Here is a 22,853-nt window from a genome sequence, read left to right as displayed (position 1 = left end):
AAGTTGAGAAAGTTCCCTCCCTTACTAGTTTGTTGAGTGTTCTCATGATGAAAGGGTGTTCAGTTTTGTCAAGTGCTTTTTCTGTATCTACTGAGATGATCATGTAGTTTGTGTCTTTTATTGTATCAACATAATGTATTAGATTGATTGATTTTGGGGTGTTAAACTAACCTTGCATTCCTGAGATAACTCTTACTTAGACATGGTGTTTAATTCTTTTTATATGTTGCTTGATTTGATTTGCTAGTATTTTCTTGAGGTTTCTATATCTATATCCACACATAATAGATTTTTTACTTTTAATTGTAGTAAAATACAAAACGTAAAATTTACCATCTTGACCGTTTTTAAGTGTACAGTTCAGTAGTATTAAGTATATTCACACTGTTGTATAACCAATCTGTAGAACTTCTTCATCTTGCAAAACTAAAACTCTATAGCCATTAAATCCATTTTTCTCTCCCCCAGCCCCCAGCACCCACCATTCTATTTTCTGTTGCTGTGAATTTGACTGCTCCAGATACATCATAAAAGTGGAATCACACAGTTTTTGTGTTTTGTGACTGTCTTATTTCACTGAGCATAATGTCCTCAAGAGTCACCCATGTTGTAGAATGTGTCAGAATTTCCTTTCTTTTTAAGGCTGAAAAAAATACTTCCTTGTGTGTATATACCACATTTTGCTTATCCTTTCATCTGTTGATGGACATTTGGTTTATTCCCACATTTAGGTTATTGTTGAATAATGTTGCTGTGAACATGGATGTATAAATACCTCTTTTAGACAGTGCTTTCAATCTTTTCAGATACATATCCGCAAGTCAGATTCCTGGATCATATCATACGTAATGAGTTTTTGTTTCTGTTCTCACAGTTTGTGTAACGTCAGGATTCGAATATGGCCCACACATTTTGATTGGTCTGTGTGTCTCCTAAACCTCTTTTAAGCTGTGTCTTCCTCCTATGTCTCTCTTCTTTCTTCTTGCAATTTATTCGATGAACAGAACAGGTGGTTTGTGCTACTTGTTCTCCCATAGTCTGGATTTTGCTGATTGTGTTCCCAAGGTGGTGTTCTCTGTCTTTTCCAGAACTGGTAAATGGATCTGTAGGTTGCAGCAGCTTCCTTCAGGGGGTACATGATGTCTGTGTCTTCCTTTTTGTGATGTTAGCAGCCTTGGGTGATCAACGTCTGCATCATTAATTCATTGGGCTTGCAAAATGACGATATTCTATCATTCCTTTTTTATTTATTAGTTGGAATACTTTTTTAAAGAGAAACTTCTCATCTGCTGTTTGGTTAACCAGTGGTACAGTCTGTATAGGAAAGACAAGATAAACACTTGATGCTTTCCCTTTATTTATAAGTTTTCAATATAATGAGTTGGTTCATTGGCCTCTCCAGGGTTGGTTTGTTCCCATTTCCTTGGGGCCAGTTCTTGGAATTGTGGCAGCTTAGGTCATGGCTACAGCCTGATCATCGCGTAGTTCACTCCTTCCACCTGGTGGGGGTTTCAGTATCTATAAGGCAGCTCGCAGGATCCTTGACTCTGCTTAGTGACTATATTATTATTCAGTCGCCTTTGACTGTTTTCCTTTGTTTCTGCATTTTCTCATTTCTCTGATTAAACTTACTCTTTGGCTGAAATTTTTCCACAGACAAAAGGCAGGCTGAGGACATGGGGGGCATAGACCATAGGGCCCTGCTCTGTTTCAGGGCTTCCAATACAGACTCAGACCGCAGTGTTTTCACTTACCATTTTCTGCTTATATCTTTGTCCCTTTTCTTCTCTAACAAGAATGCTGGTTCTCTACAATACCAGAAATGAAAGACTTAGCATATCACAAGTCCTCATTTGTTTTATTCCACATTACCCAACAGCCGTCTCAGAATAACAAAACTAACACTACCAACAGTATCGTTACCAAAAAGAATTTTCAGTTCTTTTTGCTTTGGGATATATATTCTACAGAGATACATAGTTAAATTACTGTTTCAAAGTCCTTTGAAATAGCTCCTCTGTATGTGGTTATGCCATCAACTAGATACATACATTGATATGTTTTATATTTTCAATTTATAGAGGCTTTTAAAATTAATGTTTTAATTATGGAGTATCTTTACATGGTTCCAAAGTAAAATCTATAAAAGAAGGAAGTATATTCTCTATCTCTCTCCTTCACCCTGTTCACTCCTTTCCTTATAGGAAACCATTTTTTTATGATTTATCCTTCCCTTGCTTTTTTCTTAACATACATTTTGAGATAGTACATATTTGTATTCCACCCCCCCCCCCCTTATAAAGATAATATATTGTATGCACTTTTCTCTGCCTTGCTTTTTTTACTTAACAAAATATCCTGGAACCAGCCTGTAGCAGTCTGTAGACTTCTTTTCCTTTTCCCCCCGTTTCATAGCACCGCACTTTGAGGATGTACCGGATCGCTCACCCAGTCCCTTACTGAGGACGATCTGAATTGTTTCTGCTTTTTTGTCATTATAAGTAATTCCACAGTGAATAGCCTCATTTCTGAATAAATATTTTAATTTCTTTTTCTAGTTTACCTTCTAGATAGATTCCTAGAAGTGGGATTGCTGGGTCAATAGGTAAATTAATGTAATTTTGTTAGGTGATGCCAATTGTCCGTGCATAGGGATTGTAGTATTTAACATTCCTACTAGCAACGTATGAGTGAGTTTTGCCGGCAAAATATGCTGTCAAACTTTTTTTGCCAGTCTCTTGGTGAAAAATGGTATCTGTGCAATTTTACTTTGTATTTCTTGTATAAGCAAGCCAAGTGAGATGTTTGTCTTTGTTTTCTAGTTTTTCTGATCAATTCTATTTTTTTATATTTTATTTTTCAGAGTCAATACAGATTTGTATGTGAAGCTATTTTGAAAGTTTATGAAGAAGGATTTGTTAAACCTTTAACGACATCATCAAATAAATAAGAAAGCAAAGGTCTGGGATATGTGTTGGAAAACTGCTTTCCATTATATTCACTGTGCCATAATACTGCTTGCAGGAAATGGCATCTAAACAGACAAAAAAAAAAAAAAAAAATGAAGAACTAACAAAAACTGAAAACTTCTGCACTGTTGCACTTTATGTTTCAAAAAAGAGTCACTCTCTCAAAATCTGGAATTCATGTGTTTGAAGACTCTTTCACGCTTTGCTCCGAACAAATAGCGAATAACTGAGTATGTTCAGGGTAATTTACGGAATCTTGTGGTGGTGCCATGCAGTCCCCTTCTGGTAGAATTGCCACAAACAAGGCTCACAATTCTCATCGTCTCTGTTGTACACCTGTATCTTGAAAGCAAAAAGAAGTCAACATCAGGAGTCAGCTCTGGTGTTTCCCAGTGATTCATGTTCTTACTATACTGGTTACCAGATGTTACTTTTTAAATGTTAGCAATATCATTCTCAATATTAGCCAATACACTGCCTATGGATGCAGCACATCTCTCCCTACACTTCCCCCCATAGAGACCTGCTGTTTGGAAGAAGAAAGGTGGAATTTGCTTCTCCCAGGAAATGCTGCACATTGTCCATTTACCAGCATCTTATAGAAAGTATAAATAAGAATCTACAAATTTTCTTGAATTTAATAATGTAACTTATATTTATCATAAGGTTGGCTTATTCCAAATCATGTGATTTCACATACTTGATGTAAAGGAATGCATGCATTGTGTCTTAACCCCTTAAGTGCCTTGAGACGTCTTTGTATGTCTAATGAAAAGGCACTCCTTTGACCCCACTAGGAGGTATGTATGTATATTGTACATTTACAGTTTTATGCATTTTGAATCAGTTCACATTTTTTAAAATAGCTTCTCGTATTGAGAGTTATGCAGTCAAAGAAGAGTAATGAAATTCTATTTCTTACTCAATTCCTGTATTTTGCCACAAGAAGCCAAGATAATTTGTGTTCTACTGAGTGAACGCTCTGCTGCTATGGAATTATTCAAAACCTGCACATTCCTTTCCTGAGGGACAGGGGTTACAGTTCAGCAGCTGAAGTTAAAAGATGCTTTATTCTTCAAATTTCTTATTTATTTTATCCCTAACTTTAGAAATAGCATCTACTATACACATTAAAGTTAAACATATGGATACTCTAAACTAAAGTTAGAGCAGCTAATTGTGACTTGTTTCTATCACTAAGTAAATGATCAGCATTCATTTCAGTTCTTACCAAGCTTTGTTCACACTGGTCTGTTGGTTGGGAGACCACAAACAAGGGATGAAACGTCATTGAGTGTTTCTAATTGTAATCCCTCAATAGCTGAAAGGAGGGCTTTCTTGTCTTTTTTGTGTACAATTAAATTGCTCCAGTTTATATATACTTATTAAGTTATAAGCATGTTAATATGGAGAGTTTTGATTGTCCAGCCTGATGAAGGACCTGCTTCCCTTTAAGGATGTGTATATTCTCCTCTTCAGGTTTTTTTAATTTTTAAGTCCTCAGAGAGATAGAACTTTGAAATTGCCCAATTTTAATATAAGTGGAAATTTTCTCAGCTATTGAAATGTTATATTACACAATTACTTTCTATGGATTATGCTTAAAATAGATTCACTTACTCTAGTGGTTTCTGAATATTTGTGTATAGTCTTGATAAAATTTACAGTTGAATGGTAGATATTTTGGAATGTCATTTAGTATGAGCGGGAGAATGTACATTTTAAAATCTTCAGTATAATCTAAATGATGTTATTTCAAATATTCAAAATCCATAATAGTAAATTTTAGGAAGTTAAGTCCTAAACATTAATAGCCAAGATACCAAATACATTATTGTATTAAAATATTTTACCTTTTTTTTAAAGAGAAAAGTAAGCATGACCTTTTATGTCAAAGAGAAATTCTTGTATCTATTTCTGAATTTCACAGTCAAGACAGTGTAAGATAGTAAATAACTCCGTACAGTCTTTCTTGAACATTCCGCTCGTTGCCAGCAGATAGATGTGATTCAGGCTGCTGTACGACATCATGGTAAGTTGAAAAGTGAAAGAATAAAATGTCAGGGATCTAAGAATTAATAACTGTTTTGGCAGTAGTTTTTCACCTGAATTAAAAAGAAAACCTATCCTAACTATATGGACAGAATATGACAACCATAGATAAAAAGATAAAGTTATATAGACATAAACAGATAAATGTCATGGTTGGCATGTTCTTTGATTTAGGGCTCTGTTTACACTTCTGAGAGTAGCTCTAATAATTTGTTGGCAGTGAGCACTTCTGCCTTTTTAAATCATTAATGACAGGCTTGTGGGATCTTAGTTTCCCCACAAAGGATCAAACCCTCGCCCCCTGCAGTGGAAGCGCCGAGTCCTAACCACTGGACGGCCAGGGAAGTCCCTGCCTGAGAATGTTTTTAATCTGTTCATCAGTCTAAATAGGGTTCTAGGAATAATCCCAGCTTTCATACACCAAGTAGTTCTAGAATTCCACTCATATCAATGTAATAGTGTGTAACAAAGTGCCAGATTTCTTGTATCTAAACTACCCTCCCCCTCCAGCGGCCAGTTCTCCCCCACCCCCCCACCCTCCTGCAACACACACACACACACTCAAGAAATCAGTGCTGACTGTTATTCTCACAACTGGAAATAGGTATTGGTGAATCAAGGGGCTTTTGTAAATGCTAAGAAATGTTTGTAAAAACCTTTCCTCTCTGATTTAGGATGGTTTTACCAGGTTCATTTTAGGTCTTATACTGAACATCTGGTTTGTGTCAGCACTGTGTACATAGGTTGAGGAATATTTTGGAATAGACCGCATTCACAAGAGGCATACCTGGTAGTATTTGTTAAACCAGTGCATACATCCAAAACCAAGGCAGAGTAAATAGCATAAGCAACCCTTTCCTTTGTGCGGCCTGCCCAGCACAAGTGGGGGGCGTTGACCATGTTGGTTAAGAGTAAAGAGAAAATTTACAGATTAAAAACTGACTTCAAGTGTGTAAGCTATGTTAAGCCATTAAGACAGGTGCTTGAAGGTTTCAAGTGCTAATATATGCACGTAGAGATGCTTTTGTGTGATGATGGCCTGTGTTGTTTCACAAAGGCTAATACTAACAAACAGGGGTAAAGGACTGTGGTACCTGTAGAGTTGTGTATAATCTGTTGGCAGGTCTGACCAGGTCTGACCAGGTATTGGAACAAAGGCCTCCCGTCTACACCACAAGTACTACAACCTGAGCGCTGAAAGAAACTTGAAAGATTTTATCCAGTCTCACCTTCTATTCTTATAGGCAACGTATGTGAATATCATAAATTCTTGTGAAGTTTAGTCTGTTTCAGTTCAAGAGTTATACTCAGGCAGTGTTTTTACTTAATAACTTGATGACCTTAGAAGATGTCATTTAATTTAGAGAACAAGTAGGCTTTAAAAAGCAATCCTAATTAGGGTCCCAACTCTGCTTGTCATGCTTCCCTGATAAACAGTAGCTTCTGTCAAGTATTTAGGCTGATACACATGCAGTGTGAAAACATTCTGAAATGCAAATTAGAGGTCTAATTTTTAAAAGCACTTAAAACATAGAACTAAGATTTAGAATGTATGTCCACTTATAATTAAAATAATTTATGTTCATAATGTGAACGTGCAGTAGAATTAAAGCATTACTTGTTTTATAATCTTATCGGGAAGGGAGAAGGAAACAAGAATTTTTAACAATGTTCTATTTAATATCCGTGTTTTGAATATTTAAAGGTATTCTGATGGTAAGATTGCCAAAGTAGTTTTGAATTCATAAAAATTATTTATGCCACAATAATGTGGGATATGTTTACACCTCTTTTATTTGTAGTAATTATTTTGTAGTTTAGGTGAATTTGCATTTAAGTCACTTACATTAAGGTAAATATTTGTTGAAACAAACATCTTTTAATAATAAGAGGAGAGAGATAAATTATGCCACAGCTTTCTTGTATGTAAGCTGCCATACCAACAAAGCTTAACACAGCTTACTTCCCACGTTTGCTTCAGCTAGCCAACCACAATTTCTGCAACCATTTTTATTTTTTCTGGTGTTTCCTCTAAGTAAAATACCTATGTTTTTAAAACCCACTGGATTAATTTTATCAAATATCAGAATTACTGATCTGTTGGCAAAGATTTATTGGGGTCTCTGTGATCACAACACAGCTTGTAGCAACTGTTTTATAAAGTTTTTAGAGAATTGTATAGCTCCAAAGGAATTTGTATAATAACAAAACTTATTTGAGGGCTAACTGCGAATAGATAATTTCAGCAATTTTATAGAGAGCCCATGAAATTAATCCCTAAATTGTACTTTTCTGGTTTAACTTACTTTACAAAATCTGCAACTATTTTCAACACAATGTTTTATTACACACAGACTTCATTTATTCTCAGCAGCAATTCCTACAATAAGCCTTTCAATGTTATCAAAAACAAGCCCTATTTCAGTGAGAAATTAGACATTTTATTTTTATAATCTGGGTGAAATTGTTGTGGGTAGACACCAAATAGTTATTTCTGTTTCCATATCTAAATTTGCTGCTACTTATTTGTATGTTTTTCTACTGCAGTTTACTGTTGATTTCTAAAGCTTCCTAGTCATTGTTACCTTTATTGTAGTAATCCAAGCTAAATGGGCAGCCAGAGGTGGAATCCACCGGGGTACCATCCATCAACATTGACTAGGTAGGGTTCAGCGCATAAATAAGTAAACCAATTTTTTTTTTAACTTACAAAGTGAAAGGTATTAGCAATATTGCAAGTTAAAGACTACAATTTTAGGAGGAGGTTCTAATGTTTAGCTTCCTGAAACCTTTTAAAATTTCCAATGCAGGAATGAAAATGTTTGAAAGCCTTGTAAATGCTCGTAGAAGTTTCAGTTAAACACTGTAGAATTTTCCTACCTATTGTTGTATAAATGATATAGAAAATATTTTTCTATGGACAAAAGACTGAAAATGTTAACTTCTTTTGCTTCATTGTTTAAAAAGGAAAAAATGATATTTGTATGTCTTTCATGCTGTAAAGAAATGAATGTATCTTTCAAATGTTATTAGAATTAAGACTTGATTCTAAGGATACTCTTTGTTTAAAAAAAAAGTTAGCAAGGGATTGAAAAGGAAAGGAAGAGTGTTTTCCACTTCATTATACAAAATGCAATTTTAGAAGAAAAATGTAATTTTCTTTATAAATAAGAGCAATCATTATTGAAGTATATTTCAATATTTCAAATACCTTCTTTTTCACTTTGCTTTGTGTTAACTTTAGAAGAGAAATTTTCAAAAAAATGTGTGCATACTGTTTTTAAGTGTAAAATAATTGAATTTTAGACTTCTGGAGTGTGTAGGGGTACATGTGTTTGAGGGTAAGCGTTCAGCTCCATGCGTTTACCGTGAAGGAAAGTTCTCAGGCTTTGTCACTGTGCCAGCCACAAATGAGGACAGCAGTCTGAGCGTGTGACTTCGGTGAAGCCAGAAAACCGTGCCTAAGTGTCACCACAGTAAATATGTGCAGAGGCCCTGAGAAGTAAATAGTTTGCTTTCTGTTCTCAGTATCTTGGACAGGTAAGACCACTGAGCCCAACTCTGACGTGTAGCAGTGGTGTCTTATATGGTTAAGGGTTTATTAATTTAGCTGACAGAAAACGGAAAAAGCCCTACATTTTAAACCAACAGGCATAATTTGTTCAACAATTTCTTTGAAAGGTAGTATTTATTTTATTTTATTTTATTATTATTTTTTTTTAAACCCCACATTTGTTTATTTATTTATTTTTGTTTGTGTTGGGTCCTCGTTTCTGTGCGAGGGCCCTCTCCAGTTGCGGCAAGCGGGGGCCACTCCTCATCGCGGTGCGCGGGCCTCTCACTATCGTGGCCTCTCTTGTTGCGGAGCACAGGCTCCAGACGCGCAGGCTCAGTAGGTGTGGCTCACGGGCCCAGCCGCTCCGCGGCATGTGGGATCCTCCCAGACCAGGGCTCGAACCCGTGTCCCCCGCACCGGCAGGCAGACTCCCAACCACTGCGCCACCAGGGAAGCCCCGAAAGGTAGTATTTATTATTCATCACTCACTAAGCTTGGCTCAGTGGGGCCTTTGTTATGTTGACTCCTACTTCCATCCCTCCAACTTAAAAAAAAAAAAATTATTAATCTCCCTTTACAGTAGAGTCTTTGTGAAGTAAGGTAATCTTTTCCTTCATTGACTTTTGTTACAGTTGTTGAAGGATTAATATCAGGCCCCCTCAACCCTGAGAGTTTCCAAAATGTAGCAAATACTACTTCTGATAATCTTAACTAAAATGTCACATTGCTACATGAAGTTACCACCATGAAGCCATCAAGGAGACTCAGCCCTACTTACAATCTTAGACTGAAAGAGGTGCTGATTTGTGGTTTCACTGTAGTGACACTTGAACCCGTTTTACCTTTTATTGAAAGAAGCTTTTTCGTTTCTACTCCTGAATTGTAGTGTTCCATTTTTTTTTTTTTGCCTTCCTGAGCAGGAAAATTTCAACCCAATTCTGGGAGTCTCTGGCACTCATCTTTTCCCACCCTTCAGTTAGTTGACAAGATTATTCATGCTTTCTTGTGTTCTGTAGAGTAGGTCAGATTTCAATGCTGAAATTGATTTCTTGAATTTCAAACAGCACTTTATTTCATGCTTACTACTGACTTAATTTATACATTTAAAGGTAAAATTTATCCCAGGAGTTTTGTAAATATGGAAAAATACAATGGATTAGCATGTAGAACTCATTGGATTGGACCCAAGTTTAAATGCTTTACCATGATCTCTTGATCATTTGATATTTAAAAGGTAACTTGTGTGATTTTAGCTTTGCCACTTTTTTGTAGTTTATTTAGCACAATAAAGGCTCTTGCTGGACTCCGAGTCCTCTCAGCTAGCTTCAGCCAAGTTGGGTTCACTATAATCATTCTGCTAGCTTCAGCCAAGTTGGGTTCACTATAATCATTCTGCTTTGCATTTCTGTACATTACTTGAACACCTGGAAACCCATCTGTTTGGTTTTGAGTTGTATTAGGCGTTAAGTCAGTGCTTCACCACCAGTAACTTGAAGGGGGGCAAAGTCCTGACACTTCGTATACATGTTGAGGGGCAGGATTTAAGAGACTAAAAGTTTACATGAAGCTGTTTTCGTTTTCTGTCATTAGAATATTTCTGCTTTTAGGCAAATAAAAGCTGTCCAGCCGGTGTTCCTGCAGCACCAGGGAGCTGCAGTTACAATCCATACGGTAACCTTTTCAAATAAGAAATGCTAGTCTTTATTTTCTACAGTGTAGGCTCGATTTTAGGACAGATAGTTTACTATACACTCATCAAGGATATTTTTAAGTAGTAGTTTTAAAAATATTTCTATGTAGAGGCTGTTTTAATTTGGGAATTTTTTTTTCTTGTAACAGGTGCTATATGTAAATATGAAGGGCAAAAAGTCATTTAGTTAAAAGTCTAGTTTATTTCCTAATTAAATTATGATTTTACATATTTGCTGCCATTTCACGTTTGATTGTACTGAACTAAATGGAATTAGCCCCTTAATTTTTTAAATTCTTTTTCCCTGTTTCACAAAAATATCTCTTTCCATATGGTTTCCCATAGTTAGGAGACAAAGAAGCTTAGGGTTCACTTAAAATGTTTAAGCTTGAATTTGGTCAACACTGGATAATTTGAAATCATCACTATGCATTTGTCACTGCAGCTTACTGTGTGCTTGAAAGGCTTTGTGGATTTGTCTTAATTTCAGTGAAAAATTAGAATTCCTGCAATGAGTTTCATGTAAAAAAAACTATGAATACTAACAGCAAACAGGATAAAAATGTTGATTTGCATTAAAACTGTTTTAACCGTAAGAGCAGTTTATGTTATGTGAAATGCTATTATTATACATATTTTGTTGGCCATAATTCATTTTGATTTGAGAACTAGTTGTTCAGGTTCAAACGTGAAAAAACTCTAGCTGTGACTTTAAATTGTTCAACTGCAAAATAAAGATGTGCTTTAGTAATTTAAGTATAGGAGTTTTGAAGATTATTTTATGGGAGTTTTTGTTGTTGGGCTTTTCAAACAATGGTTAGTTTTTTCATTAGTGGGTGATTATAAGAGACTAGGAGAATGCTAAATGCAAAATTTATTTCTAGAATTACTCACACAGTGGCTGTGTTTGGGGGTGGGTGGGTCAGTCAGGAACTAAAAGGGATTTAGAAGATTAAAGAATGTCTGATGAGAAGCTCCTCCTTCACTGTGGCCTCCGCTGGATTCCTCTTCTCCCAGCCCCAGCCTCTCTACTCCGGTATTCCTACCCTGAGACCTTGTCAGTCAAAGTAAAGGACCTCTCTTCATGTGTCTGAAGCCCACTTGCCTTATACCTTCCCCAAGAGCAGTTAGGTATGCCGTTTGTCATCTGTAAGAAAATTTCTTGGAGAAAATAATATTTAATTTTGTATCTAGAAATAAGGCAAAAGTAAATGCCATGCCTCTTTTCTTATGTATGTGATACTACGAACAGTATAAGGAAGACTCAGGAGGAGTTGTGAAAGCCTCTGTCCCATGCCCCGCCCCTAAGAATAGTACCTCTCAAACCAATGGCAACCTTAAATTTCGTGTCTTCTAGGGGAAAATATTGCACAAGCATTTGCGTGTACATACACGTTTTGTTAAGGCCAAAGGGATTGTACAATATATTCTGCAGCTTGCTTTTTCATCTTGGAAGTATATGCATGCCAACACACTCAGATCTACCTCATTCTTTTGACTCACAGCGCTGACCTCCATCATACGGGTGGATATGCCGTAATGTAATTTCTTGATGGACATTTGTTTCCAGTTTATACTCTAGAAACAACGCTGCAGTGAGCACCCTCGTGCAAATATTTTCACTAATCACTGCAAGTCTACACACAGGGTCAGTTTCTAGCAGGAGGATTGCTAAGCATTGGGCACCTGCATTTTTAAATGTGAATAGTTGCTCTCAGAGAAGATTATATCACTTTATGCTTCCACCAAACATATAAGAATGTCTGTTTCCCCACATTCTGATTAGGACTGATATCAAACTTCATTTATTTGCTCATCTCATGAAAGAAATGTTTTGACATACATTGTATTTATAAAGAGGTTGGATAGATTTTCATATCTTTATTGATCTCTTATATTTCTTGTTCTCTAAATTCCATATCGATATCCTTTGCTCACTTTTACATCAGGTTGTTTAATGTTTTATTTATATGAGATGTTGGAAATTAGTCATTTGACAGTCAAACGTGTTGCAAAACCTGTTTCATATGGTGTTCTTTGTCTTTTGACTATTCTTATTTGGGACTGGGGGGTATGATGATATTTTTAATACTTTTATAAAACAAATGTATCAATCTGCACCTTTAAGACTTCTGAATTTGGAGCATACTTGCAAAAGCTTTACTCTAATTCCTATTAACATTCTATCTGTGACTGAAGCTTTCTTAACCACCATCCAAATAACCTACTCAGTATACTGGCACTCTGCTTTCTGCCCTTGCCCCCCGCTTGCCACCACTGACCGCTCTTAATTATGCCAGGGTTCTGCTAGTTCCACCAAGTACCTTGTAAGCTTCCTAAAACCAGCTGTGTTTATTTGCTAACCTACATATGCAAATTTACTTATCTTCATTATATCATTTAATTAATTATATGTTACATAAGCCAATGAAATGTGCATGTGAAAAGAAAAAGGGTAGCGTTTTTCCAAAAGCTTTATACGGGTGTCATTAATACTTTCTCGAAGTTTGAAAATTGGTATGAACAAGACAATTATGAGAGACTAACAGAAAAAAATCGATATACTTGGGGTCTGTTTTTTGCAACAGACTAAGGGATTATAATTGAGCTCAAACAAACGTATTCTTAGAGCCGGGCACGCACATAGCCCCGTGCACACGAGCGGCCTTCGAGAGTCCCAGAAATGTGTCCAGAGCTTTCCAGAGCCCCTCTGCACATCTGACTCCCCAGCTTTTCATTTTGAGCTCTGAGTTAGGTCAAAGAAAGTAACAGTTCTCTGGGATGGGCTTTGAAGTTCTGGCTGTTCTGCTCCCTCAGGTGGCCCTTTGGCTGCTGGTTTCAAGGCTGCAGAGGAACTGGGGAGAGCGAGCTGAGACCCAGGCCCATTAAAATGCCGCAAAACTCATTGCTCTTACCAGCATTTAGCTATTTTCCTTGAATAAACACCTCTGGATTGTTGCAAGCCTTTGCTTGCTATCCAGAGTTTGAAAAAAAGTTAATTCTGACCAGGTTTTTTGGTTGCTTTTCTGGATTTTCCAAGGTCCCTACTCTGCCGTTTTCATGGACTGCACTTAACCCCTTGCCTTCAGACTCCTGGTCTTCCAACACATTCACCCGACTGTGTTCTGATTGACTTCTGGCTGTTGCCAGGAACCAGATCCACCCTCTGAGGACAAAGATTTGCTACCACTGTGAAGATCCAGAAGCCTGTGAAGTAGTTTCCACCTAAACTCACAGCTTCACCTCCCACTGCTTTCTCAGGCATTATCGGCACCAGGAATGAGGTACAAAGCCCCTGAACTGCATTGCCCACCACTGCGTTTGACCCTCACAACTGTGTCCATTTTACAGATGAGGAGTTAAAACTCAGTTTATTCTTTGGAAGTTAAGTAGCTAGTGTGTCTAGGAGGTGTCTGACTCTACAGCCAAAGTTAATATTCTTTGAGAGAAATTATTTTTAAAAGAACAGTACCAGTTTATATGTTTGAAAAATCATTGCCATAACTTTGACCTCATATTTCTAAATCAATTTTTGGAAAATAGGCATTTAAAATGTGATGATTCTCTCTTTAAAGGAAATTTGAGGTTTGGTTTATTTTTAACAAAACTAAATTCAAATTTTTTTGTATATTTGGTTTATGTAAAATTAAATGAAATCCTCTTATGTATTGAAATAGGTGTAGAATCACAGGTTTTAAGATCTGGAAGAGATCTCAGGAAGCATCTGTTCTAATTACCCCATTTGATTTTAATTTTTTTAAGATTTATTTATTATTTATTTTTGGCCGCGTTGGGTCTTAGTTGCAGCACGCGGGATCTTTGTTAAGGCACGCGGGACTTTCGTTGCGGCACAGGCTTCTCTCTAGTTGTGGTGTGGCAGTTTTTCTCTCTCTAGTTGTGGCACGCAGGCTCTCTAGTTGAGGCGCACGAGCTCAGTAGTTGTGGCGCACAGGCTTAGTTGCCCCGTGGCGTGTGGGATCCTAGTTCCCTGACCAGGGAATCAAGCCCACGTCCCCTGCATTGGAAGGTGGATTCTTTACCACTGGACCACCAGGGAAGTCCCAAATTACCTCATTTTATAGACAAGAAAACTAATGCCAGGAAAGATGGATGCTTGTCAAGTGAATTCATGGCAGGTAGTCACCACTGGTCTTTCTACTGTGTGGTCTCCTGATAGCTTGGTGGGTCCTGGAATCACACAACAGTCACAGGTGTGGGGCAGTCATGTAAGGGCCACGAACGACTCTCAGGCCCCACCCCAGACTTAACCTTGCAACAAGATCCCCAGGTGACTCACGTGCACTTAACGTCTGGGTGCCGAGCCGTGGCTCCTCCCCTCTTTTTCCCTTAAGTCTCTCAGTCCCTCGTGGTTTCACTGTTGGGCAAACCAGATGGGAGAATGTTTTCACTTCCGCCTCTCTGTTACTCAATGGCAGGAACTTGCCTGGAGCCATCCAGGATTTCCTGAAATTCTTTTTTCCCTGGCAGAATAAAGAACGCGTGTCTGCCACCAGATCAGCAGGGCTCTGTTCCAGATAATTCTGAACAAAATGATACATGAAATATGGATTCATGGAACATGAATGCTTAGGTCTATTGTCCTGAATCTCCAGAAGTAGGGAAAAGCCTGACTTTGTGCTCTGGAGAAGGGAGTGACTTGTCTCCAGTTTCTCCAGTTTATCTTGCATCTCCCTTCTCTGCACACCTCTACCCCAGCCCTCCCCCATTCTTTTAAGGTGTCCTTCAATTAGTCTAGTGGTTAATACTTCAGTGTGAATTAGTTTAAGCTCTTACACATGCCAGGAATACTTGCAAGGAGAGAAAGGGTGAACTTTTAGACATGAGATTCTGGCTCAGGAAAGATGTAGCTGGGTAAAGGGAGCCACCCGAGCACGTGCAACCAGGCCCAGGCCACCGCCCTGTTCCAGGAGACCCCATCGCCCACTGGCAGCGCGGGTATCTTTGTTCCTTGGTCTATAACTTTTACATTATATGTAGTGTTGTGTGCCTCCGAAAACATTTTCAGTTAACTTATTTTATGTAAGTTTCCTAACTACCCTCTTAGGAAGGTGGTATCATCCTCATTTCACAGACTTAAAGTTATTTTGGATCTTTTAGCTTCTGAACTGAAGTCTAGACTCTGCAGTATGCTAATCAAACTCTGTCTTAGTGGTGCTTCCTGATTTTTTTTTTTTTTTAATTGTGTGCATTTTTGACTAGTCAGTGCTCTCCTGATCCAGTGTCTGGAAAACAAGCTATTCCTGATTCCCGCTCTCTCAAGGGTCTTTTCTTTTTTTTTTTTAATTTTTTTCTTTTTTCTTTTTGTGTGTGTGGCTTAAAATAACAACAAATATTTATTATTGCTCACAGCTTCTGTGGGACAGGAGATAGGTGGTTCTGACTCAGCCACAGTTGCACATTGGTGGGGACTTTGTCATATGAAGGATTAAAGGGCTTGGAGGATCCGGTGCAACATGACTCACCTACACAACTGGCAAGTAGGTGCTGGCTGTTGGTGGGAGGCCTCGGGTCCTCTCCATCCAGGTGGCTACGCAGGGCTCCTCGAGTGTCTTCGTGACATGGTGGCTGCTGTCCCCCAGAGTGAGCAATCTAAGAGGGCAAGGCAGAAGCGGCACTGTCACTTATGATGGAAGTCACACACCGTCACTTCTGCAATGTTCTACTAATCACCAAGGGTCTTCTCAGTGGAGGCTTGTGGAAGGCAGGGCCCCTTCAGCCTCCAGGAGGACTGACTCTCATACTGGAATTCTCTCTGCTTCACTCAGCTCAGAATGCCTCAGCATGAATGGCCCCACCCGTGTGGACCAGTTCAGACAAGCTGACTGAGAAAGTAAGGAGCTTGGATATCAAGGGGAGAGGGTTTTGCAGACTTGGGACCAATGTCCTCAATTATTTAAAGAGCTGTGGTGTGGGGACTTCCCCGGTGGCGCAGTGGTTAAGAATCCGCCTGCCAGTGTAGGGGACACGGGTTTGAGACCTGGTCAGGGAAGATCCCACGTGCCGTGGAGCAACTAAGCCCATGCGCCACAACTACTGAGCCTGTGCTCTAGAGCCCACACACCACAACTACTGAGCCTGTGCTCTAGAGCCTGGGAGCCACAACTACTGAGCCCGCGCACCCAGAGCCCATGCTCCGCAACGGAGAGTAGCCCCCGCTTGCCACAACTAGAGAAAGCCCACGCACAGCAACCAAGACCCAACACAGCCAAAAAAAATCTTTTAATTAATTAATTAATTAATTAAAAAAAAATAAAGGGCTGTGGTGTGAAAGAGGGGCCATGTTTTTTCTTGTGGGCAAAGGTGGATTTACCGTGAAGATAATCAGGTTTAAGCTTTAGGGCTCCTGACTTGTATGGGCCCCTTCCAAGACCCTGTATCTCACTCACTTTCAATCTTTAAATTTGTCTTATTTCACTTAAGCCTCCCCTCCCCCCACCAACTGTATTATATGATTTTCAGAACTAACAAAACCTGGATCTACCCCTTTCTGTGACTCCAGAGAGAGCAAACCAGGACCTAAAATAGGAGTGGAAATCTAGGGTGAGGATGTTAGTTCAATAGAGGAAAATCTTTCCATGGCCAGGACTGTTCCACCAAAAGTGGGTTATTCTAGTAGGCACTTTCGATACCTTACCCACAGCCATTCTTCCTAACAACACCCCCTCCTTCCTGCTAATAGAACTTGGATTTGCTCAAGAAGTTAATGGTGAGCCCTTAATCTCAGAGGGAGCAGGCCCTTCCCCAAACCCCAAGTGTGAATTATAATTGGTCTAAACCAGTTATGGTATTCTCTCTCCCTATGGCCAGTGTGGGCAGGTAATCCCATTCTCACCAATGAGACAGGGCGTGGTGGGACTTCCTTCCCTGAATTAAAGACAAGGCTTCGCTGGGGATTCCCTGGGGGTCCAGTGGTTACGACTCGGTGCTTTCACTGCCGTGGCCTGGGTTTGATCCCTGGTCAGGGAACTAAGATCCTGCAAGCCTCGCAGCACAGCCAAAAAAAAAAAAAAAGCTTCGGGAAGAGAAGATCTTTTTCCCCTTTCTCTTTCATTTCTGAAACTCAGATAGGGGAGCTGATGATACTGCAGCCCTCTTGTGGCCAGTAGGCTAGAAGCATAAAAACCAGAGTCAACATACTGAGGATGACAGAACAGAAAGAGTAACAGTTTAGAATCCTATTGGACTGTTGAGTTGAACCAATCTCTAGATTACTTATGTAAGAAAAATAGTCTACTTATTTTTTTAAGCTACAGTTAATTGTATTCTCTATTACTTGCAGCCAAGTGCATTATAACTTAATTCAGCTGTGTCCAAGGAGAGAGCCTTCTGTCTCTGGTGGATGGCAGTTAGAGGGCTAATTCACCACAAAACAAGAATGTTGCAGAGGGTGTCTATGCCTGGGGGAGAGGATGAATTGTTAGGAGGAATAATCTTTCATGATTAGAGCACAAACAACCTCCTATGGCTGAGGCCCTTAGCTTGCATCCTCCAAGACTTCAAATTTCCTTCAGCCTATAACCATATTTCTCAACCTATTTCTCTCACCCCACCCTACACTTGACCGAGGTAGAAAAAAGGATGGAGCAGAGGACCGTTCCTCTAAACTGGTGTGCTAGGCAACAATTTAGGACAATGAAGCTGGTTTATAAGCATTGAGAGAAAGTGCTTCCATTGCTGGTCAGTAGACAGGAAAAGTACAATACAGCTCTCAGCCCTGATAGACTGGGCAGGTGGCACTCAAGACCAGACAGTTCTCAAACAGGGTAACCTAACCCCGGGGACACATGAAGGGTTTCCACGGGGTACATGGCCCAGAGAGTTGGTTTGTTTGTTTTTTTTTTAACTCTTTACTATGGAAAAAATTCAAACCTGTACATACAATGGACAGAATAGTTTAATGTACTCATCACCCAGCTTCACCCTGTGGCCCTTTCTAGTTCCATCTATACCTGAGCCACACTTCCTACCCCCGTGTCAGCATCATTGTAATCACTGCTTTTTTTTAACTGAAGTCTAGTTGATTTACAGTGTTGTGTTAATTTCTGCTGTACAGTAAAGTGACTCAGTTATACATATATATATTCTTTTTCATATTCTTTTCCATCATGGTTTATCACAGGATGTTGAGTATAGTTCCCTGTGCTATACACTAGGACCTTGTTGTTTATCCATGCTGTATATAACGGTTTGCCTCTACTAATCCCAAAGTCCCAGCCCTTCCCTCCCTGACCCCCCCTCCCCCTAGGCAACCACAAGTCTGTGAGTCTGTTTCTGCTTCGTAGATAAGTTCGTTTGTGTCATATTTTAGATTCCACATATAAGTGATATCATATGGTATTTGTCTCTTTCTGACTTACTTCACTTAGTATGATAATCTCTAGTGGCATCCCTGTTGCTGCAAGTGGCATTATTTCATTCTTTTTTATGGCTGTGTCATTGCTTTTTTATTGAGCTAAAGTTCAAAGATGACCACCAGCATTTCCTCTCACCCCTGTACCTCCGTGCTGCTCCTCCCATGAAGAAGTGATGAAAATGTCTGTAATTAGATTGTAGTGACGGCTGCACAACTTGGTAAATACACAAAAATCGTTGAAGTGTACACTTTAAATGGGGGAATCACATCTCAATAAAGCTATTTTTAAAAAGTAGAGAAAGAAAACTTCTCTACTTTAATACTATTAAAAGAAAAAAAAAAAAATAGAGGTGGAATCTTGTTTCCGTCCCTTTTGAAACGGGTCTGGCCTTCTGACTCGCTTTAATCAGTAACCCGCAACATAAGTGACAGCGTGTGACTTCTGGGAGTTGCCCTTATAGGCCTTGGATCTTCAGTCCTCACTCTTTGAGGGGCTCCAGCCACCTCAACCACCCTGCTGCAGACGCCCAAGAGAACTCAGCTGCTCCTAAGGGCCACCCCAGCTGAGATGCCACACGGACGAGTGAAGGCCTTTGGGCAACCCCAGCTCCTGTGACACCGCAGCCCCCAGCTGTGTCTCCCCAGACGACGGATAGGGCTTGGGGTGGTGCAGGTTCAAAGGGGCAGCGCCAAACCCTAGGAAGGGCCCTTATGCTTTCAGCCAGCAGGTCCTCCACTGAACCCCTCGGAGCTTTGCCCAGGGCCCCGGAGCCCCTTCAGCTCGGCCCTGTCCTCTCTGACTTGTCGTCTCGGTCCCCCACGGCCCTTCCCTCTGCCCCCGCCCCCGGGCACCTCGCTCTCCTGAGCAGGCCGGGCCGAGCAGGGGCGCGCCTTCACCTCCTTCAGGCCTTCACTCCAAGGAGACCTTCCTCCTTCCCTACGGGTCTGTGTAAGACCACCAGTCCTCACTCTGTCCCTGTCCCCCTTCTAGCTTTCTCTTTGTCATTTAGCAGGGCCTAACCCTAGTGCCCAACTCTAACTACGAATACTGATAGTTGGTACTGAATCTTACTAACTGATGTCACTGACTTTCTGTCTCTCCTGCCAGCTCGGAAGGCGCATGAGGTCTCTTCGTGTGTCCTGTTTATCCGTCGTATCTCCGCTGCCCAGAACACACCCTGGCCCATCGCGGGCACTGACCTGAATTCTCTGTACGGAGAAAGGATGCAACGTTCTCCGTTAAATAGAAATCTCCTATTTCCCGTCCGCTGCCTTACCGTTCTTCATGCATCTGTTCACCGTCTCTGTCCCCACTAGAAAACAGCCGGGCAGTAAATATTTGCCGCGTGAATTAACTTGTTGAAGGACTGACAGCATGACCTAGCGTCACTTCCGTCCGCAGGTTAAGCGGCGGGCGCGCACCCCCCGGGGACCGGGCTCCTGCAGAGCCGCTTTAAACCAGCCGCCAGAGCTCGGGCCAGGTCTGCATAGCCGCTTTAACCCGAGCATCTCCCCGCCCCGCAACTTCCGGGGCGGTGTCGTTGCCCATTTAAGAGCGGCGTTCCCCGCCCCCGGGGCGGAGCTTAGGGGCTTTAAGGGGCGGGCTGGCGGCCGGGGTCCGCGGGGATTAGTGTGGTGGGCGCGCCTCTGGCCGCCATTTCTCGGCGTCTTCCCGGAGCCGCCCCCTGGCGCCTCGCGTGGGTCTCTCCCCTCTCGTGGCCGCGGGTGGTCGCCGCCAGGTAAGCGCGCCGCCCGCCCGGCTGCTCACGCCCTCCTCGCCGGCGCCGGGGCTGCGGCCTCGCCCGGGACCCTCGGGCCGCCCGGCGCGAGGGGCGGGCGGGCGGCGGCCGAGGGGCCGAGCGCGGACGGAGGGAGGCCGGGCCGGGCTGGGCCGGGTGTCCACCTGCGGGCGGACGTGGCCGCTCGGGGACGCACCGCGGGCCGGTCGCGAGCGCGTTGGGCTGAGGCGCTCCGGGGGCGGACCGGCAGGTGTCCCGGGGTGGGGGTGGGGGTGGGGATGGGGGGCTCCGGGGACCCCCCCCACACACACACACCGCGGCCGGGCCGGACGCCGGGCTCCGGGGGGGTCGGCTTCGGTGGTACCTGCCCTTACGGTTCTGCCGTCAGAGCAACCACACCCGAGTCTTTTAGACCGTTTGGCAGCGTTTTAAGTGGATATTACGTGATTTTTCCAGAATTGGGGGAAGGCTTCCCGTCGCTCCGTTGCTGTCCTACTGACACAGTGGATGGTTTCACAGGCGCTGGTTGGCAGGGTTTTCTCCTCGTTCTTTAGAAAACGACCTGTTTGCCCCGTCTGCTGAAGGCCTCCCTTGCAGACGCTCTCCGTGCTGGGATCACTGGGCGGGAGGGTGTCAGTCCCCTGGTGGTGGTGAGTAAGCCTGACCCTGGTCGACTGGGGTTTGTGCTGAGCCAGAAAGCCGTGCGGGAGCCGGCGCGTAGGGAGGCGTCTCGGGAGCGCTCCTCGCCGGCTGCCAGCGGGCGGTCTTTCCTTGGGGGGTGCGGTTGCCTACGGAGGACTGTGGCCACCGCTCACGTAGCAGAGTGTGCACGAATCACGGCAAACTTGAGTTTTAGGTGTGTATTTAAAAAAACCAAAACTTCAGTGAACTTAGGTGGTAAAAGGACGACTTGAGTTTGCATGTTTCCGGTTGTAGGGGAAGCCCGCCTTAGTTCACAGCTGAGAAGTTAGACGTGGTAGATTCAAAACTCCTGTGTAAGAAATAGGCAAAACCCTACCACCCCGAACTCCCGTTGTATTATTTCGGACAAGCTGTTTACGCAGCGCCTGATGCGCGTACTGCCGTGCCGGTTGGGCCGCCGTGGGGAGCGAGTCGGACTGGGTCCCTGTCCTTGTGTGTGGCTTAGTGGGGGAAACACCCAGTAAAATGGACAGACGGCGTGGCATTTAATTGCAGTCCCTCGAGTGTTACAAAGAGCGGTCTAGGGCTGCTGCAAGGAGACCCAACTCAGGCGGCACGGGATGCTTTTCTGAGGAAGAGACATTTCCAAGCAGCCGTCTGAAGGTGGCCGTGCGAAGTAGGAGAGGGTCGGGGAGCTGGCGTGGAGAGGGCACCCAGAAAGCCGGCACAGCTGGCGGAAAGGCGGTACCGCGGGCTCTCGGGCTGAGTGGAAGCCTGACCCGAGCGGGGCGAGCGCGGGGGTGGGCGCCCGAGGGTCCCGGCGGCGGGGAGCGAGGCCGGTAACGCTGGGTCCTTCACAGGGGTCGGCGGGGTGGCCGCTCAGAATCCGCTGCCGCGGCTCGAAGGAGGGGCCTGGGGAGGGTGGACGTGGGAGAACGGGTCGGCAATGCATTTATTAAACTTCGGACGTGTTCGTATGTTGGTATTATGCAAGAACTGAGAACCTCCACAGGACCCTCTGCAGAGATAACCTTGCTTAAGTGTGCATGTCCTTCTCGTGCTTTTGTGTGTGTACAAGGTGTAAGAATATGTATATGGGTGCACCCCACCCCAGTGTGGAGTAAACTATGCTCCTTTTTCTGATTTCATTTTTCACTTGTAGATTTTGTCAGTGTCTCTGTCAACTGTACTTTAAAAACAACTGTGTCGTGTGCCTTTGTATGAACCATCATTTAACTACTTGCATGTTGATAGAGGTATTTAAAACTGTCTTAATCATGCCCTGAAAATTCTTGTTTCCGTAACTTGGAGCACATACGGGACATTTCTTCAGGCTGTCCTACTAGACGTAGGACTGCTGGGTGAAAGGGTGTGCACATTAACATCTCTCATAGTGTGCTGACTTCTTCCTGCAGGGGGACATGGTGTGAGAGTGATTGTTTTTCACATACCCTTTTCAGCACTGGGTATCTAGGCTCATTTAAATGACAGACAGTATCTTATTTTTTTAATTTGGACTTGCTTGGTTACTGGTGAGGTTGAACATCTTTGTAATGAATATTTTTATTGCATGTCAACTTTGAGACCTTGTTTCTTCATATCTTGTCTGTTCTTTCTCTTCTGGGTTGTTTATCTTAACAACTTGTGATAGTTCTTTATTAAACTGCCTATTAATCCTCCAAGAAATTTTTTGTGGAATTTCACCCTAATATATTATCTGTTTTTTTCTAGTACTCATTTCTTTTACTTCTTTAGTCCATCTGAAATTTGTTTTCATGTAAGTGCTTTCGTATTCTTTTATAAAAGAACCTGTTGGGCTTCCGTGGTGGCG

General features: G+C 42.0%; 3 protein-coding genes across 5 annotated transcripts in view; 2 read left to right on the top strand and 1 right to left on the bottom strand.

Annotated features, from left to right (window-relative positions):
• Positions 1–2,961, top strand: part of PTPN4 (protein tyrosine phosphatase non-receptor type 4) — a 182,224-nt gene extending 179,263 nt beyond the window's left edge. For both annotated transcript variants that reach the window (XM_068545383.1, XM_068545384.1), the window contains exon 27: positions 2,864–2,961. In XM_068545383.1, coding sequence (XP_068401484.1) covers positions 2,864–2,950 — 87 coding nt within the window. In that variant the 3' untranslated portion in view covers positions 2,951–2,961. The remainder of the gene's footprint in view (positions 1–2,863) is intronic.
• Positions 2,895–21,567, bottom strand: LOC137764660 (uncharacterized). The gene is made up of 7 exons (XM_068543698.1): positions 21,409–21,567; positions 20,824–21,168; positions 19,731–19,850; positions 15,751–15,877; positions 14,565–14,642; positions 14,338–14,455; positions 2,895–3,311 (listed from the first exon to the last, which is right to left on the bottom strand). Exons 1-6 carry the CDS (start codon positions 21,565–21,567, stop codon positions 14,385–14,387), a joined length of 900 nt encoding a protein of 299 aa, XP_068399799.1. The 3' UTR covers positions 2,895–3,311; positions 14,338–14,384.
• Positions 20,276–22,853, top strand: part of EPB41L5 (erythrocyte membrane protein band 4.1 like 5) — a 141,982-nt gene continuing 139,404 nt past the window's right edge. For both annotated transcript variants that reach the window (XM_068545386.1, XM_068545385.1), the window contains exon 1: positions 20,276–20,380. The gene's annotated coding sequence lies outside the window, so the exon portion shown is untranslated. The remainder of the gene's footprint in view (positions 20,381–22,853) is intronic.

The sequence above is a fragment of the Eschrichtius robustus genome, chromosome 5 (genome assembly GCF_028021215.1).
Source record: "Eschrichtius robustus isolate mEscRob2 chromosome 5, mEscRob2.pri, whole genome shotgun sequence".
Taxonomy (NCBI): domain Eukaryota; kingdom Metazoa; phylum Chordata; class Mammalia; order Artiodactyla; family Eschrichtiidae; genus Eschrichtius; species Eschrichtius robustus.
Note: the sequence above shows the minus strand (reverse complement) of the source record. Positions and strands in the feature narration are given on the sequence as shown.